Source organism: Dermatophagoides farinae, chromosome 8 (assembly GCF_024713945.1).
Source record: "Dermatophagoides farinae isolate YC_2012a chromosome 8, ASM2471394v1, whole genome shotgun sequence".
In the NCBI taxonomy this organism is placed as follows: Eukaryota; Metazoa; Arthropoda; class Arachnida; order Sarcoptiformes; family Pyroglyphidae; genus Dermatophagoides; species Dermatophagoides farinae.
The window spans coordinates 618757-636511 of NC_134684.1; the positions used below are offsets into that span (position 1 = coordinate 618757).

The 17755-nt window shown below is 32.1% G+C and overlaps 5 protein-coding genes across 6 annotated transcripts; 3 read left to right on the plus strand and 2 right to left on the minus strand.

Moving 5' to 3' along the window:
* Positions 1-1884: 1884 nt before the first annotated feature.
* mRpL44 (mitochondrial ribosomal protein L44) lies at positions 1885-3432 on the minus strand. Its single transcript, XM_047059379.2, has 2 exons — positions 2639-3432; positions 1885-2586 (listed from the first exon to the last, which is right to left on the minus strand). Exons 1-2 carry the CDS (start codon positions 3390-3392, stop codon positions 2030-2032), a joined length of 1311 nt encoding a protein of 436 aa, XP_046915335.1. The 5' UTR covers positions 3393-3432; the 3' UTR covers positions 1885-2029.
* A 56-nt stretch (positions 3433-3488) lies between these two features.
* Positions 3489-13309, plus strand: LOC124495771 (uncharacterized). Its single transcript, XM_075733616.1, has 7 exons — positions 3489-3718; positions 3793-3980; positions 4034-5258; positions 10674-11062; positions 11144-11287; positions 11369-12042; positions 12113-13309. The coding sequence occupies exons 1-7, from the start codon at positions 3570-3572 to the stop codon at positions 13025-13027; spliced, it is 3684 nt and encodes a 1227-aa protein (XP_075589731.1). The 5' UTR covers positions 3489-3569; the 3' UTR covers positions 13028-13309.
* LOC124495934 (5'-deoxynucleotidase HDDC2) lies at positions 5227-7655 on the plus strand. Of its 2 annotated transcripts, XM_047059380.2 has the most exons (3): positions 5227-6290; positions 6376-6927; positions 6992-7655. In XM_047059380.2, the coding sequence occupies exons 2-3, from the start codon at positions 6444-6446 to the stop codon at positions 7429-7431; spliced, it is 924 nt and encodes a 307-aa protein (XP_046915336.2). In that variant the 5' UTR covers positions 5227-6290; positions 6376-6443; the 3' UTR covers positions 7432-7655. The 2 variants fall into 2 exon arrangements, with proteins under 2 accessions (XP_046915336.2, XP_075589734.1); XM_075733619.1 differs by lacking the exon at positions 5227-6290 and having other exon boundaries at positions 6300-6927.
* LOC124495912 (guanine nucleotide-binding protein G(q) subunit alpha) lies at positions 13053-15541 on the minus strand. Its single transcript, XM_047059355.2, has 2 exons — positions 14684-15541; positions 13053-14613 (listed from the first exon to the last, which is right to left on the minus strand). Exons 1-2 carry the CDS (start codon positions 14988-14990, stop codon positions 13424-13426), a joined length of 1497 nt encoding a protein of 498 aa, XP_046915311.1. The 5' UTR covers positions 14991-15541; the 3' UTR covers positions 13053-13423.
* LOC124495914 (ribosome biogenesis protein BRX1 homolog) lies at positions 14160-17610 on the plus strand. Its single transcript, XM_075733618.1, is given in 3 exon segments — positions 14160-15539; positions 15622-16636; positions 16701-17610. Coding segments are annotated over 2 exon segments (1059 nt in total). The 5' UTR covers positions 14160-15539; positions 15622-16409; the 3' UTR covers positions 17533-17610.
* Positions 17611-17755: the final 145 nt, after the last annotated feature.

The following is a 17755-nucleotide window of genomic DNA, read 5'->3' on the forward strand; positions in this document are numbered from 1 at the left end:
TGAGCATGCGGGAAAACTTTTGAATGCCGCTGAACAGTTCGTCCAGCTCAGAAGTAGAAGTCGCTTCCAAAGAAACGCATTCTGTGGTATGTAGCTTTGACAAAGCTTTTTTTCATTGTTCTAGCTCAGCACACGTTGCTGCAGCTTTTGCATCCAATAGATGGTGCAGTCATTCAATAGAACATAAAAAGAGTTCGAATTCGAATTTTTCGAATTGATTATTGTGATAATACATGTGTCACACGTGATTTTCATTTTGTGTGCCTGTGTGAGTGTGTATTTGATGATGAAATCTTGCCTGAAGACTGCATTCATTTGAATGATTTTTTCTGTATTTTTGTTCCCGTGATCTATGATCTACTCATCGTTTGGTAAGTTATTTCGGTTATTTAACCTCGGTGAAATGAGCACTTGACGGTTTAAGATTCAATGTTGAGTGTCTTCATGCGATGAACCCACAAGGTTATCCTATAGGATCTATAGACACAAACTTGGATTAAACATTGGATCGATTATCATGTTCAGTCGCAATATTGAACCACAAAGTGGTTTGCTCAATGGCACGCGTTTATTTGTAAATAGACGCAGCATTGAAGCTCGAATATTGACAAGGAGGCTATGATTCATTTTGCAGCAAAACGATCGAGATCTTAAGCTACCATTTAAATTGGTTCGTGGACGATTTCCTGTCGTATTGGCTTTTTATCTTTCGATAAAATAAGTGTGTACCTTCCTACACCAGTATTGCAACATGGAATGATTTATGTGGCTTTTTGCCGCTGCAAAAATCCTAATAATCTGAAGATTTTTGTTCATGAAATTGAGGTGACCACAGTATCTTATATTGTTCGGTGTACGCAACTTTTTCAACGGTATCAGGTGCAATGCACAAGTGATGGCTGACCCTGCGGTACCAAACCGAAGGCCGGAAGCAACACGCCGTGCATAGAAACCCACCGTCAGGCACGAAGCGTTAAAATTGACACCTTTGGCTGGGTACCTGCGGGTATCCAGCTATATTGACCGTCAAGGATTGATACCTTTGACTGGATACCAAGCAGGGGGGCGGCGCAGCCGCCACACCTGCGGGTATCCAGTTATATTGACCGTCAAGGATCAGCCCCGCAGGGCCAGACCAGGACAGGCGCGAAGCGCCTGTTCTCGGGCTGGTTTGTCTTTATGTGCGTTATTGATTTTGACTTTTATTGTTCATAATCAAGTCTTTTAAATCTTTTTTTCTACCATTTTTCTCCAGATTGGTGATTAATGGATGACCATCATCATCATCATCATCAGCTGCAGCATCATTATTTTTCTGTACAAGAACGTGTTGCTTGTTGTTTTTGGTTCGACATATCACGATCAACGGATGATGTACAGGAAAAATTTCAGAAACGTTTTGGCCATGGAATGAAAAAATGTTGTCCACCTAGTAGACAAGAAATTCGTTTATGGTATCAACGTTTTATTAAAACTGGTTGCCTGATTCATGATGATAATGGTAATCTTGATGATGACGAAAATGTTGAATCAATGACCAATAATAATAACGGTTTGCATTGTCCACATAATGATCATCATCATCATCATGATTGCATTTTGAATTCAAATGTTGTAGCTACAACAACAAAAAATGGGAATTCTAATACAAATTTAACCATAGAAAATGGCGTAATCGATAAAGAAGATGGCAAGAAGCGTGTGACAAGAATTGGTCGGCCAAGAAAATGTTTAAAAAAATCTAAACAACGACCGCCGCTGATGACAAATGGTAAAAAACGTAATTCAAAACGAAAGTCAAAAAAATGATTGCAAAAACTCAGGGATCTCAAACAAAAAACAAACAAACAAAACAAAATTTAATCCATTCACTTTCCTTTTAAATTTTTTTCTTTGTAATCTAATTTATTATATTATAAAACTCATTCACACTCGGTATACATTTTTCATTTTTTTTTTGTATTTCATTATTAAAATGAATTCGGTATTTACAATTTATAATTGATTTCTAATGGCGAAAATTTTTCAATTACGAAGAAGTCTGTCTTTGTGATTGCTTCTCTTCTTGTTTAGGTAATGATGATGATGATTCAAATAAATGAAAATTTTCTCGTTCATATTTATCATATGCTAGATCATAAGCACGTGGTCCAAATTCAAATCGAACGTTGGCTGTGGTTAGTCCGAAAATTCGCCGAAAAGCATCCAATTCAGCCATACGTTTTGCAATTGGCAATGATTCACCAGCTGATTGGCCTAATAATTTTTGATTTGAATAAATTCCCACCACATAACAGGATTCGATTGTATCGACGGCACTTTGTCGTAATATTCGTGGTTCACAATTCGAATCCGATTGATGGCCATGAACATGATCACGAAGAAAAATATCAAGATTCAAATCCATTTGATCAATACGCCATATTTCCAACGGATCACGGCCATTCAAATAAGTGCAAATGAAATCTATGACAAAATTTTTGGCATTTTGTTCACCTCGAATTTCGACCAATGCACCAACAATACTTGAAACTGTATCGGCCAATGTTTGTTTGTTTGGTGGAAATTCCGAACATAACACTAGATCTAATGACACAAATTTGGATTTGAAAAAAATATGATCATTCATTGAACTTACCAATACAGCCTATCCATTTAGAAATGTCATCCAAAACTGATGTTGACATTAGATATTGGACTAGTGATTGTATACATTCTTCTGGTGCTTGCTGAAGATGATAGCGAATATATTGTGATAGGAATTTTTCCATAAATTGACGACCCAAATCAATAAGTTCACTATTATCTTCAAGATATTCTTGCACATCTTGTACTCCTAAAGACTCTTGTTTGGCCCGTTGTTCACTAACATATGATCGATGTGTAAATGCACGTACCAAAATATTATTATTGCTCAATTCAGGTTCTTGTAATCGATGTGCAAATGCATAAAGTTCGGATGCATAATCCCAATCTTGCCATTCAGAACGGGCACGTAATCGTTCTTTTTGTGCATCGAAACTACGTTTTCGCCAATACATTTTACGCAATAATTTTTCATTCCACAATTTCATTCCACGTATTTGTGATATATTAGTATTCAATGATTTATATCTATTTATTAATTGGCAGGGAAATTTTCCATTATCTATCACCGTTATGGATGAAAATCGTTGCAACATTGTTGTTGATGGATAATAATGTTGATTCAATAAGCGAATAATTTGCTTATGATGATTTAAATGAAATGATTTTATTAATCGATTCATGATGATCGATGATTGGAAATCCCCAAAAAATAGTAATAGTAATAAATTCGGGATTGATAATAATTGGTAATTTGAAAGAATGGAAAATCCAAACAACATCCACCACATGAAATCAATTCTCATGCATTTAGATTTTTTATTCCATTTAGACACGAATCGATTTATTCGGTCATAATAGCCGATTGAATTTGCCGAATAAAAAAAATGCTTTTTCATTGCGTCAAATGTGTGTGTGTGTGTGTTTGTGTTTAGTCTGATAATCTATTTTCACAAATATAATAAAACAATTTAGTCGTCATCATGGATAAATATCATTTTTATCAATTAAATAAAATTCATCATGATGATATCAGATCGATAACAATGTATCAGAATCCGGTGGATGGTAGCCGAAAATTAGTGACTGTTTCACGTGATTCTGAAGCTAAAATTTTTTCATTGGATTCTGAGTAAGTTTTTTTTTGCCAATAACGATTCGATTTGTCATTTTTTCTTTAAAAAAACTTTGAATCACCTGTTTCAGCGGTTTCATCGATTTCCATGCCGATCATACATTCTTTTTGCCTACACAGATTTCTACCGTTTGTGTTATTGATCGTTCCGATTTGCCTACAGTTTTGTTCATATTTGGCTGCCTAAATGGTCATCAATATGTTTTTCATGGCCTCGAACAAAATGCTTCACAATGTATTACTCTTCATCAAAATAATGGTATGATTAGCTAGAAAAAATTCTAATTTTCCTGATGAAATTTTGTTTTTCAGTTTGTATAATTCGAGCCGATTCAACACAGACACGTATAGCAAGTGGTTCATGGGATCACACAACCATTGTATTCAAATTGGACGCACAAAATCAATTGATTAAAATGTTAAAAATTGTTGGTCACCAAGAATCGGTGATGGATGTACAATTTATTCGTTCAGATTTATTGCTCACTGCTTCATCTGATCGTTCGATTGTATTGTGGAATCTGAATATAGTTCCCGGTGGTTCAGCACAACAACAACAAGCTTTTCAAGGTCATGAAGATTGTGTTCGTGGATTGTTGCTAAGCAAGCATGAAGATGGCTTCTATTCGATTTCCAATGATCAAACTGTCCGATATTGGAATATGAATAGTGGAATGTGTGAACGTACTTATGTTGGTCATGAACATTTTATTTTCAATATTAATCGATTGACCAAAGAATATTTTCTTACTTGTGGTGAAAATAATGCTATTATCATCTGGAATGAACGACAAACAACACCATGGCAGTCGCTGAAATTGCCTACGGTTACAATATGGTCAGTGTTATCCACATCATCCAATGTTTTCTATGCTGCTGGTAGTGATGGAATTTTGTATATATTCACCAACCACGTTGATCGACGACCAGATGATCAAAGTCAAATGCTTTTTGATGAAATGCTAGTGAAACAAACAAAAATACCATTTGCATCAGTAGCACATTTAAAATTGTATGAAGAAAATTCTTTGGTCACTATACCACCACGAAATGATAATGAACGTCGATTGATTCGATCAATGTTGGATAACACGATTCTTGTATATGAATGGAATCAATCATGGAAACCTGTTGGTCATGTGCCTGATTATAATCAAGAAGAATTTGATCATCGTACTGGTCGTGTTCCATATAATGATGAATTTTTTGATGAAGTTTTCAATGTAAAATTGAATCAAAAAAATTATAAATTACCATTCAATCGTGAACAAGATCCATGGACCGTGGCGCAATTATTTATTGAACAAAATCAATTGGATTATGGTGCACTGACATCATTGGTACAATGTATAGTTAATTATGCTAATTATAAGCCGAAAAAAATTGAAAATGTCAATCATTTTCCCATTTTTGAATGTAAATTATGGCCATCCATGAAAAACTTGGAAGCATTTCGTAAAAAATTTGAAGAATTCAATTCAAACGTCGAAGACAATTTACGTTTATCGCCAGAATATCTTCAAATCAGCAGTACGGAAATACAAAATCCTGAAACAATTTGTGAAGAATTATGTATTGCATTCAGCAAATTAATCAATTGGCCTAAGGATATTAAATTCATTGTCTACGATCTATTACGGGTACTGTTGACAAACAAATATTTCAATACTTATTTTCTTCATCAAATGGAATCCAAAGAATTCAGACCAGGATCAGAATTTTTCAATTCAATCCTACGTTGTAATGGTGATGGAAATCTTTCCACACAATTAACATCATTACGTGTTTTAGCCAATATGTTTGCATCTGTACATGGCGCTGAATTTATGTATCGAAATTTTTCGTACATACAATCAAATATTGTCAGATGGAAAGATTTGGTCGTAAATATCAATGTACAAATGGCTTATGCATCAATTTGGTTCAATTATAGTGTATTGTTGGCCGATCACAAAAAACGTCAGAATCATCAATTTAAACAAATGATAATGGAAAAAATTCAAGAACATGATGATGAATTAATTGAATCAAAAACATATCAGCCATTAGAAGCTGATTATCATTCAGTCATCATTATCATGATGAACGCGTTTGGTAATTTGATTGCATCGAAATTTAATTCACAAATGGCTGATTTATATTTAAAACGTTTACAACAACAATATACTAAATTGTTTAAAGATAATTCTGAAATTCGTTATTGTTTACGGCAAATTGAAATTGTCTGTGATCAATATTCAATCGATTGATGATTTTCTTTTTAATAGATTGAAAGTGAAAAAAAAAAATTTTCAAATTTTTCTATATCTACCTTAGCTTTGTTGTTTGTGTCGAAATATGTGTTATAAGAAATTAAAGCCACACACATTTTTTTATATTTGATATTCATATATCCAAACCCCACTCATTTATATACTATTTCTATGATTCATGTTGTTCTGTTTAACATCATTTTGTGTTCATTTAAATTGATTTCAATATCATATCATACATTGATTTTCATCAAAAAATCATTTTCTTTTTTCGTTATCAAGGTCATTTTTTTCTTTAAAACCATTTGACTTTCAAGGTAGTTATTTTTCAATATAGAATGTAGAAATTTATGATTAATAAAGGAAACTAAACTATTTTCGATTTTCTTCCATTCAAATTAGATTGATTGATACTGTTCAATTTGTTGTTGAAATTTTACCAAGTGAATAATCTTAAAATTAGAAAGAAAATGTCTCAAAAGGCTCCGACAAAAATTGATGATAAAATAAATTTTAAATTTGAAGAAATTGTTGACGAATTTACATCTGCACAACAATCGTCAAATTCTGCCAATAATGGATGCCATAATGTCTCTGACGCTGATGATGATACAGCGGATCGAATGGTTCGATTTCTATGCTTAACAGGACGTTTGAAAACGTTACCTCGTCGTGGATGGATTTTGAATAATCGTCGTATACGGAATCCTGAATCTATCGCTGGTCATATGTATCGAATGGCTATAATGAAATTTTTATTTGATTTCCATGATGATGATAATAATGATGGTGACTCGACGGGTTCAAAAACTACTAAATTAGATGCTAATAAAGTGATGAAATTATCATTAGTACACGATATGGCCGAATGTATTGTTGGTGATATAACACCTATGGATGGTATTGATGCTGATGAAAAACATCGTAACGAATTAGAAGTCATGGAAAAACTAGGTAAATAAATCTATTCAAAGTGGTCTATTCATAATTTTTTAAAATTTTTATATCTTCACAACAGCTTCTTTATTGCCTTCCAAACAATCAAAACATTTACTTGACCTTTACCGTGAATACGATGCTCATCAATCGGCTGAAGCATTATTGGTGAAAGAATTTGATCGTTTTGATATTTGTTTGCAAGCATTTCAATATGAACAATATGAATATCATAATCATGAAAAACGAATTGTACGTTTTGATAGATTTTTCGAAATTGCCGATGAAAACATAAATCATCCATTATTGCGTAAAATGCTTGAACGAATATTCATTGAACGTGATCGATTTTGGCATGAACAGATAATGTCCAATGTAAATAATCATAAAGCTGCCAATGAAGCAATAATTGCTGCTAAAAATGATAATCTTCCAGTAGATTTGTTTGCTGCAATTTATAACAATAACGTCAACAATAGTCATAATGATGATGGTAATGATGAACAACAAACAATTAATTAATAATGATCAAAATAATAACAATGACAACGATCAATGATGCAGCAGCAGCAATCATTTATTCATTTCTTGCAAATATTTAAATCTTAAAAATTTTTTTTTTTTGGTTTTCTTATTAATATTTAACTTTTGATTTTTTTTTATTCATATTCCACATTACACACTACTATCATACAGACATTTGCCATAATAATAATAATAAAAAAGTAGATTTTTCTTTTGGTTAATGTAATGTAATGTTTTTGAAAAATTTGCATTTAATTTTCAAATTTTTTTTTTGTCACTGTTGCTGCTATATACTTCCGTTATACAATGTATACTACTATAGAATAAAACATTGTACACTGTGTATATCATTCGATCCAATAAATTGACAAAATGACGAAATGGTAATGTTTTTTTGTTGTTGTTGTTGTCTTGTATCATTCAACTTTGATATTTTCTATAAACATGACCATTTTAGTATTATGATCGTTATATTATCCATATGTGTGTGTGTACATAATTCTATCTATTCGAATGATGATTTTGATTGCTCGTTGTTGCACTATTATAAATGTCGAGATGATTTTTTTTTTTGCGTCCAATGAAGAGAGATAGAGAGAGACATGAAAAAAGAGCCAACAATTTCGCGAATAGAGTTCCAAAGTTGTTCCAACAACAACAACAGAAAAATCCAGTAAATTTCCTTATATAGGAGAAATGAATGTTTCCACCACCACCACATTAACAAACAAATTTTCACACGATCCACGATTACTCAGACATTTGTTTCAAGAAAAAAATTGTTGTTAAAAGTGAGGAAAAAAAATCCCAATTGATAATTTCGTCATATATAAATTATTATTATCATGTTATTAAATGTAAATCAATCGATTCCCTTCTCACCCCCAGAAAAAAAACCAAAACATTCAATAAATCCTTGAGATTGAAATCAGAAAGAAACGAAAAAAAATGAGTGGTTTTCTTCACATTCATTCGAATTTTCTCAATGTGATGAACAATTTGAATTCCATTTCTTGAAAACGTTGCCTAAAACCGTGTATTAAAACTTCAAGTTGATTTTTTTTTTATTTGGTTATCTTTTTGTATCGTCTCTCTCTTTCTCTCTCTCTTACTCATACCATTCAAAAGCCAAGTTGCTGTCATCCAAATCTAACCAATAAGCCAACCGACCAACCAAAAAAACTATCGATGTGTAGTAGTTTTTGCTGTGCATAATATGCTGCTTTGTGATGAGATAATCGAGGTAAATACAACACACACACACATATGATGATGCTGTTATGCTCGAACATTTATTCATCATCATCATCATCACTTTAATTTTCATCGAATGTAGAAAAACAAAAAAAAAAGTAGAAAGTCAAGATTTTGTTAAGTTCTCTCTTTCTCTCTATTATCTTCGTAGTTGATGTTTTCGTGTCTCTGTCTCTGTGTGCGCGTTTATGTTTGGATTTTTTGTTCTTAACATTACGATACAATCCAATCCCAATCCCAATCCCAAACTTCTAGATGATTCTTATTCGATTTATAAAATAAGTATTACGACAACCACGACCACGAAACTATTGACGAACACATCCATTGTCCATCATCTAATACCTCTCCGCCTTTTTTAAATTATTAAACATTGCAACAAATCGAATCGAATCGAATCTGAATGAAAAAAAAACAAGTTCTTCATCATGCTCACTCACTCACTCATTCATTCATCTATCGATCAATCAGTTTTTTTTCCTTTTTCCATTTTTCGATCTAAATATTGTGAGCAAAAACACAATATAATTGTTGAATTTTGTTTTTTCGTGTTTGATGATGTTTGATGTTTAATATGAAAGTATATTTTATCCCCTTTTTTTCCACTTTCGAAACCAGCATTTTTATTATAAGAATTTGCTTTTACACACATCTTTTCTGATGGACAAATGGTAGCCACTCAAGATGAAATGGAATGATGTGCGCGCGCGCTTTTTTCATCATATATATTATTCTTGAATGAACAAATGAATGTATGAATTGTATTTCGATGCGACGATATCATCCGATATAATAAGTGGACACAACGAATTAAAAAAGAAAAAAATTTTGGGATGTATGTAACTTGGTGCAATATACAACAATCATAACAACAACATCTTGACTTGGTTCACGAATGACAACAATTTGTCGTCGTGGCCTCATCATCATCATCGTCTTTCTTTTCTTTTCATCATCATCATTATCATCATTATAACCACTCTTTGGACTTTATTTCTTCTTCATCAATTTGAAGCATCATCATCCAATATATTGATGATTTGGGTGGCTTTTATTTTATTCAGTGTGTGTGTATATGTGTTTATAATTGTAATTGATTGCTTTTAATCGTCATCAAGCACAATCGTCACAACCACCACCACCACCACCACCACCATCAATTACTGCTACAATTTGCTAAGATTATCATCATCATTCTTTTTTTATTTTCATAAAATTTTAATCATCAACCATCATTTTTTCGTTCGTTTGTTTGTTTGTTTGTTTGTTAATTTGATTATAAAAAAAAATTCATCAATAGAATCAATCAATAAACAAAAAGCAGATCGATATACGAATTCTGAATATAAATCCAATTCCAAGAAGAATTGCATCTACCCCTATCCTTACAATTACAACTACTACTACTACTACATAAATTCATGCATAATAAACTTAATTCAACAACAATAGAACTAATCATCATCATCATATGACAAGATTTATTTACAAATGTTCGATTATTATTACGATGGACACAACAATATCAAAACATTTTGTGTGTACCTAAAATCATCATCAAGTTTGCTATATTCAAACGACAACGACGACAACGACTGCTTTATCATAGCTGCTTTTTTGTCTTTTCATTAAACAACAGCGACATACAACACAACATTAATTATCATTTGCCATCATCCTGTTGTTGTTGTTGTTGTTGTTGATGGTTGATGGTTGCTGCTGCTTTTTTTTTGTTTTCACCAAATTTTTATTCATTCATGTCCATACAATTTTTGATGGTTGATGAATTTTGTTTTTGACAATCATTCAATACTGTGTGTTTGTGTACGTGAATAATAAATTGTGTATGTGTGTGAATGTGAGTTTTATGGTTTTCTGTTTCATCTGAATATCCTGACATAATCGAATCATCTAAAAAAAACAAACGAAAAAATGGCAACAACAACAAAAACAACTTCAACAACATCGACGAATGGATCATCATCATCATTGAAACCATTCGTTCGAATCATTGAACAACCAGCTAAATGTGCTATTCGATTTCGTTATGAATGTGAAGGCCGTTCGGCTGGTTCAATACCCGGTGTGAATGCAACACCGGAAAATAAAACATTCCCGACAATACAAGTGTGTAATTATCATGGTAAAGCCGTTGTGGTTGTATCCTGTGTAACAAAAGAACCACCATATCGACCACATCCACATAATCTAGTTGGAAAAGAAGGCTGTAAAAAAGGTGTATGCACTTTGGTCATCGATAATAATGCCGAAATGACCTGTACATTTACATCGTTGGGTATTCAATGTGTGAAACGTAATAAAATTGAAGAAAGTTTAAAACTGAGAGAAATGATCAAAGTGGATCCATTTCGCAGTAAGTTTTTCAATAATAATCCAATTTACAGTTGACAATTCATTTCATTAATGATTTTCACACACACCCACACACATTTAGCTGGTTTTGCTCATCGTACACAAGCTTCATCTATCGATCTCAATTGTTTAAGACTTTGTTTTCAGGTGTTTGTCGAAGGACCTGAAAAAGGAAAGTTTACCGTACAACTTCCACCAGTAGTTTCGGATGCAATCTATGATAAAAGTAAACAAATTAAAGTTTTTATATTTGAATTTAAAAAATTTTTTTTATTAATTTCTTCTTTTGTTCACACACATTTTACAGAAGCAATGGCTGAATTAATTATCGTTAAATTATCACATTATTCAGCTCCGTGTACTGGTGGTAAAGAAATTATTCTGTTATGTGATCGTGTAGCCAAAGATGATATTCAAGTAAGATTCGTACAGGAAGGCAATAATCAACAAGGAATCATTTGGGAAGCATATGGAGAATTTCTTGCCAACGATGTCCATAAACAGGTTGCCATTTCATTACGTACGCCGAAATATTTTGATGAAAACATTTCGCAACCAGTCACGATTAATATACAATTGCGGCGTCCATCCGATGGTTGTTTATCGCTGCCACGTTCGTTTCAAATTACACCAAGAGAACTTGATCCAGATGGATTGGTTAGAAAGCGGCATAAAAGATTAAAAGAAGAAAATTATGATCTACTGCAGGAATATATTCAGCTAGCTTCCAGGCAACAACAACAACCACAACAGAAATCATCACCACAACATCAACCATCATCGAAATTGTTAACCACAATTCCAACCACATCTTCTAACGCTGTTCCGCCATCAACTGGAATTGCGATTAAAAGAGAAATGTCACCGGGACCTGCCGCTATGCAATCATCGTCATCGTACTCTGCAACTTCATCAACAGCTGCTGAACAACAACAATTTCAATTTATTCATCATCATTCATCATCACCTCAATATGTTATGGTAATGTTTTTATCAATCAATCGTTAATTTTACTAACAAATCTAATCAATTTTATTTGATTAAATTTTAGTCGGATTCATCGATGAGTCCATCATCAAGACCACCATCACAATATCAATATCAAGATCATCAAAGTTCCAATCATGTAATATTACCAACAGCATATAATACCTCATCATCACCTTCCAATTCGTATGAAGCAACACCGATAACTAATCAACATCATCAACTTTTACATCATCATCATCATCATCCACAATCTACTCAGCAATCATCATCGTCTTCGATGGCCTATGCATTGGCCGCAGCAGCAGCAGCTTTGGTCAACAATGGTGGTGGTACATCGGGACAATCTCCATCACAATTCCATCATCAACAGAAATCATCACCTAATCATCATTCTTCTTCATCACCAGTAACCACACATCAACATCTTCAGCAACAACAACAGCAAGAAATTCCAAATGAAGTAATGGAAAGATTTGATTCACTTGATATTGATTCATCGGAATTGATACCTGATTTAGATTTCAATTCAAATACAATGCTTTCGTTAATGATGGATACATCATCAGGTTTATCACTTAATCTTAGTGATAGTTTCAATGATATAACTAACAACAACAACGCCATGATCAATGGTAATAATAATAGTAGTGCGATATTAGCACACAGCAATAATGATGAATTATCCACAACATCAGCAAATCGTAATAATAAATTGAAATTAAATCTACTTCAAAATGTAAATGAATGTAATAATAATACAATGATGATGATTGGACAATCATTGGATACACCGATAATTGAAATGATAATGAATAATGATAATACTGCTACTACTACTACTACTACTACTAATGCAATTCAAATAGCAGATTCATCATCAACAGTAAACAACAACAACAATAATCAACAACAACAACAACAAATGTTTTCTGCTCTAGATTTAGATAACAATAATCATATAACACATTTAAATTGATTTTTCACACCTATTCTTCTTCTTCTTTTTTTTACTTATCAAGAAACAAAACAAAAAAAAAATACTCAACAATCATTATATGAATTAGAATCTGTTATGTCAAAAAATGAAAAAAAAACAAATTGAAAATAATGTGGTCACTTTTTTGTTCTATCTTCTTCTTTTCTGTTGTTTGTTTGTGTAGATTTTAAATTCTTGTCTTGTTTTTTTTTGTGTTCATGTGTGCTTGTTTTGCTTACAATCGTTTATTATTATAAATATTAAACATTTTTTTTCATCATCGTTGTTGTTGATTTGAAGTGGTTATTTTTTTCAGAATTTATAAATCTTTCCACCCTTATGAATGCCATCTAGTGTTTTGGTAGAGTTTCACATTTTCATTTTTTTCCGTTTGTTTCAAAAAATTTGTATCTCTTTCGACAATAATTGTTCCATAATGGTATCTTTGACTGCTTGAAATACAATTTTAATATTATCAGTATCGGTTGCACATGTAAAATGTGTATAGACAACGTGGCGACGAAATTGTTCCGGGTTTTGTTTGAAAAACATTTGCAATATAAAATCGACTGCCATTTCGACAACGTTGTTCGACAATTTTGTTTGTTTAAAATGTTTATAATCTGGAAAAAAATCTTCCAATCGATTAGGTCCATTCAGCATTTTCTCTTCAAATAAATCGAATTTATTTAAAAACAAAACAATCGATGTATCGCGAAACCATCGTGATGTTATGATTGTTTTAAATAATGCTTTACTTTCAGCCAATTTATTTACTGGTTTCTGCCAATTATTAATACCATCCTGATGATTATCATTCGAATATCGATGTGACCAATCACCACCGAAACCAGCTGCTACAATTGGTTCGCAGAATATTTGATCAAATTCACTTAATGCCACTATATAGATGATTGTCGTAACAGATTCGAAACAATGAATCCATTTACGGCGTTCAGTACGTTGTCCACCAACATCGACTAGCATAAAATTGACTGAATCGATTTCAAAATTATATTCATTTATTCCATTGGTAGATATACGAACATGAAGTATATCCTGTACGGATGGAACATACGAATCATCAAGAATTTCATTCAAACGTTCCATATAATAGGTGGATGAATCAAGCAAATCGTATTCATTACGTTTCTGTACACATTGACGAACGCCAAGATCGTTCCAGAATCGATCGAATAAACTGTATAGATTGGATGGCAAACGATTTTGTACCATTTGTATGATTAATTGATATGATCGAAGACTTTGTAATCGATGTATCGTTTGATCATCATGATCATCATCATCATCATCCTTTGTAGTAAAATTTCTATTTGCATTATTCAACCATTGACGCCATGTTTCTACATAATTATAATTGTACGTTGATGCCAAAGATTTTTTCAAATCATTATCAATTTCTGGATCTTCATAGCCGATATTCAATAATTGCATTGCATGATTAATAGTAAGTATTGTGGTCAGTAAATTTTGATGAATTTTTGACACATATTCCATTCTTTCAGCGACGGTTTCATAACCATGTTCATGAATAATACGCATCTGTCGAATAAAGGTACTTTTACCTGTAAAAAAAATCGCCAAAAAATCTAATAATCCTCATCAAATCATTCAATCAGATCAAATCAGACCTACCAGATTCACCAGTACCTAGAAGTAGTAATTTTAAATTTCTACGTGCCATTCGTTTTTCTTTTCGCAGTTCATGTTCAATTTTTTGATTAATTTTTCGTTGTAAACGTCGTTCTTCCGATAGTAAACAATATGAATTTAATCGATTGATTATGAGAAATTGTTTTGAATGATGATGATGATTATTATTGCTGCTAATTGGATTATCTTGCGAATGTAATGATGAACTACGGTCATCATTATTATCATTATCATCTGCATCAGTTATTGGTGGCGAAATATTTCGCGAAAAAAATTGTTGCAAAAACATAACTGTAAGAATCAAGTATGAGAATATATGTTCAATATATATTATGATGGACCAAATAATTTCGTTGCTATTCAACGAATGATGTGATAGCACAACAAAAAAAAATGGCGACTGTCAACTCAATATCGATTCTCAATATAACTGATGATGATGATCATGATCAGAATTTATAACCATTTGTTGTCGTCGTCGTCGTTTTTTTTTCATTATCCATTTACGATCGCGTAACTATTTGTGAACAACAACATTTTTATGACATGTATGTATGACTATTGAATGATTTTAATACAATAATATAAAACTATCGATTGATCGATTCTCATGAACATTATCCAATAAAAAACACTCATCATAAACTTCAACAAAAGATTAATTGCGACAAATTTTTCCTGATATCGAAAAAAATGTCGAATAGTAAAATCAAGAATCATAAAATATGAACACAATTTCAATATTGAAAAAAATAATTGACAGATTGTTCGTTTACAAAAGTTTTGTTATATTATTAGAGAAGGATATCGAATTGTGAAAAAATCGTTTGTAACATCCGTAAGTTTTTTTTTAGAAAAAAAATTAATGTTTAGAAATTCTAAAAATAGTTTGCAAACAAAATTTATTTTTCTTTATATAGAATACATATAAAACAACAACGTCGTAGAATGTAATAACGTAATTGATTCTAATTATAGAATTTTAAACAAATTGATACACGAGATGAATGGCTGATATCATGACCAGATGATCGGAAATGAATATAAATGAATCCACTAGACATGTGATTTTTTCGTGATCAAAAATTGGATGAAATCAACAACATAATTTGACATTTGATTGATAATTGATGATTATATGGAATGCAATCGATCGTCGTCAATATCCAAACTGTCAGTCATCATCATTGTGAATGAATCAATGAAAATAAAATGAGAATCGGATAAAGTCTGGCATAGAATTTCATTTCGATTAACCCGTTTATATGAGAAAACATTTTTCTCTTGAATAAACAATATGAATTGATGAAAACGATGAAAAAAAACATTGAACATTCAATCAATTAATGTTTCTTGGAAAAAAAAAGATTGCAACCTCAATCGAGCAATAGACGTAGTTGAAATTTTCATATAAAAATGGAAATGAAAATTGTTTCATCTCATCATTTTTTTCATTGATTTCTAATCATCATGTTATTATTATTGGCTATGTCAATGTTGAAAAATAGTGGTAGTGGACCCAGATCGAAGTTTCCAAATCCAAAATTTGCAAACAAAAGAGATGGAAAAAAATTTGAAATTAAAAACGACTATTGCCACAAAGCCGGCGCTCCTCATGTGCAAACAGTGATAAACACGTGTGTTTGTGTGACTTTCGAATTGAATTTAATTTTTAATAGCGTTTTTTTTATGTCAAATCATAGGAAACATGGCCAAAACTGCAAGAAAAATTGTTCCATCACCAGATAAAAAGAATGTAAAAAATGAAATCAAAAATATTGGCCAAAAAGTTGGTGGTCGAATAATGAAAAATAAAGCGAAAAAACAACCAAAATTCAAAACCGAAAAAAATGAATCTATCAACGACGACAACGTTGTAGTTTTGGAACCCGTTCGTCGATCCGATGATTTGCCATTATCATTAGTACGTATTTAGTGAATATTTTAGATTTTTTTTCATTGTCATTTTTCTTATCTGAATTCCATGTGTAAAATATAGAATACCAAAATGGATAAACAAACAACGTGTTTTGGTGATTGCATCACGTGGTATTACTTATCGTGATCGACATTTGATGAACAACCTAAAAGCGTTAATGCCTCATTCAAAATCAGAGCCCAAAATGGAGACAAAAGATCCGAATTTAGTTTTGAATGAAATATGTGAAATTCGAAACTGTAACAAATGTATATTTTTCGAAAATCGCAAACGTAAAGATTTATACATGTGGTTGGCAAACGTTTCTAATGGCCCCACGGCGAAATTTCTTGTCGAAAATGTGCACACAATGGAAGAACTTCGAATGACAGGTAATTGTCTGAAAGCTTCACGACCATTCTTATCGTTTGATCCTAAATTCGAATCCGATCCACATTGGGCTTTGCTGCGTGAATTATTTGTGCAAATTTTTGGTACACCAAAATCTCATCCAAAAAGTCAGCCATTTTTCGACCACGTATTCACATTCACTATTCTTGATCATCGTATTTGGTTCCGAAACTATCAACTTTGTGATGAGAAAGGATCATTGGCCGAAATCGGCCCACGATTCTGTTTAAATCCTATCAAAATATTCGACGGATCCTTTATGGGCCGTATCTTGTACTCGAATCCACATTATGTGTCGCCTAATAAACATCGAATTTTAATCAAGCAAGCTGCTGCAAAAAAATACGTCCAACGATTACAAGCGAAACAACAACGTCAATTGATCAAGCCGGCTAATCATGAAACGTATGCTGATCTTGATCAATATGATGATGTTTTTGAGACCATCCGCCCTGAAGAAGCTATTGGTCCAGAAAAGGCCATTTTTCAACGTAAAAAATGAAAAATAAATTTGATGGCAATTTTTTATAAAATACAATTATCATCATTTATTAATGTAATAAATTTTCATAGTGTTTTATCATTTTTGTTGCGAGTATAAACGGTTGAATATAAAAAACATGAAAAAATTTATTGAATTATTTGTGTTGTATGAATGCATATTTTAATATTTCTGAACCATGTGCTGCCATCTATTGATATAAATAATAACTACGTTCCGAGGT

Excerpts from the sequence above, each read along its gene's own strand:
- mRpL44 (XM_047059379.2), bottom strand. The coding sequence starts at position 3,392 with ATGAGAATTGATTTCATGTGGTGGATGTTGTTTGGATTTTCCATTCTT. Across the intron at positions 2,587-2,638 it reads TAAATGGATAGGCTGTATTG|ATCTAGTGTTATGTTCGGAA; the intron begins GTAAGTTCAATG and ends TTGTGTCATTAG.
- LOC124495771 (XM_075733616.1), top strand. The coding sequence starts at position 3,570 with ATGGATAAATATCATTTTTATCAATTAAATAAAATTCATCATGATGAT. Across the intron at positions 11,063-11,143 it reads CAAAGTGGATCCATTTCGCA|CTGGTTTTGCTCATCGTACA; the intron begins GTAAGTTTTTCA and ends ACACACATTTAG. Across the intron at positions 12,043-12,112 it reads CATCACCTCAATATGTTATG|TCGGATTCATCGATGAGTCC; the intron begins GTAATGTTTTTA and ends ATTAAATTTTAG.
- LOC124495934 (XM_047059380.2), top strand. The coding sequence starts at position 6,444 with ATGTCTCAAAAGGCTCCGACAAAAATTGATGATAAAATAAATTTTAAA. Across the intron at positions 6,928-6,991 it reads AGAAGTCATGGAAAAACTAG|CTTCTTTATTGCCTTCCAAA; the intron begins GTAAATAAATCT and ends TCTTCACAACAG.
- LOC124495912 (XM_047059355.2), bottom strand. The coding sequence starts at position 14,990 with ATGTTTTTGCAACAATTTTTTTCGCGAAATATTTCGCCACCAATAACT. Across the intron at positions 14,614-14,683 it reads TCTAGGTACTGGTGAATCTG|GTAAAAGTACCTTTATTCGA; the intron begins GTAGGTCTGATT and ends TTTTTTTTACAG.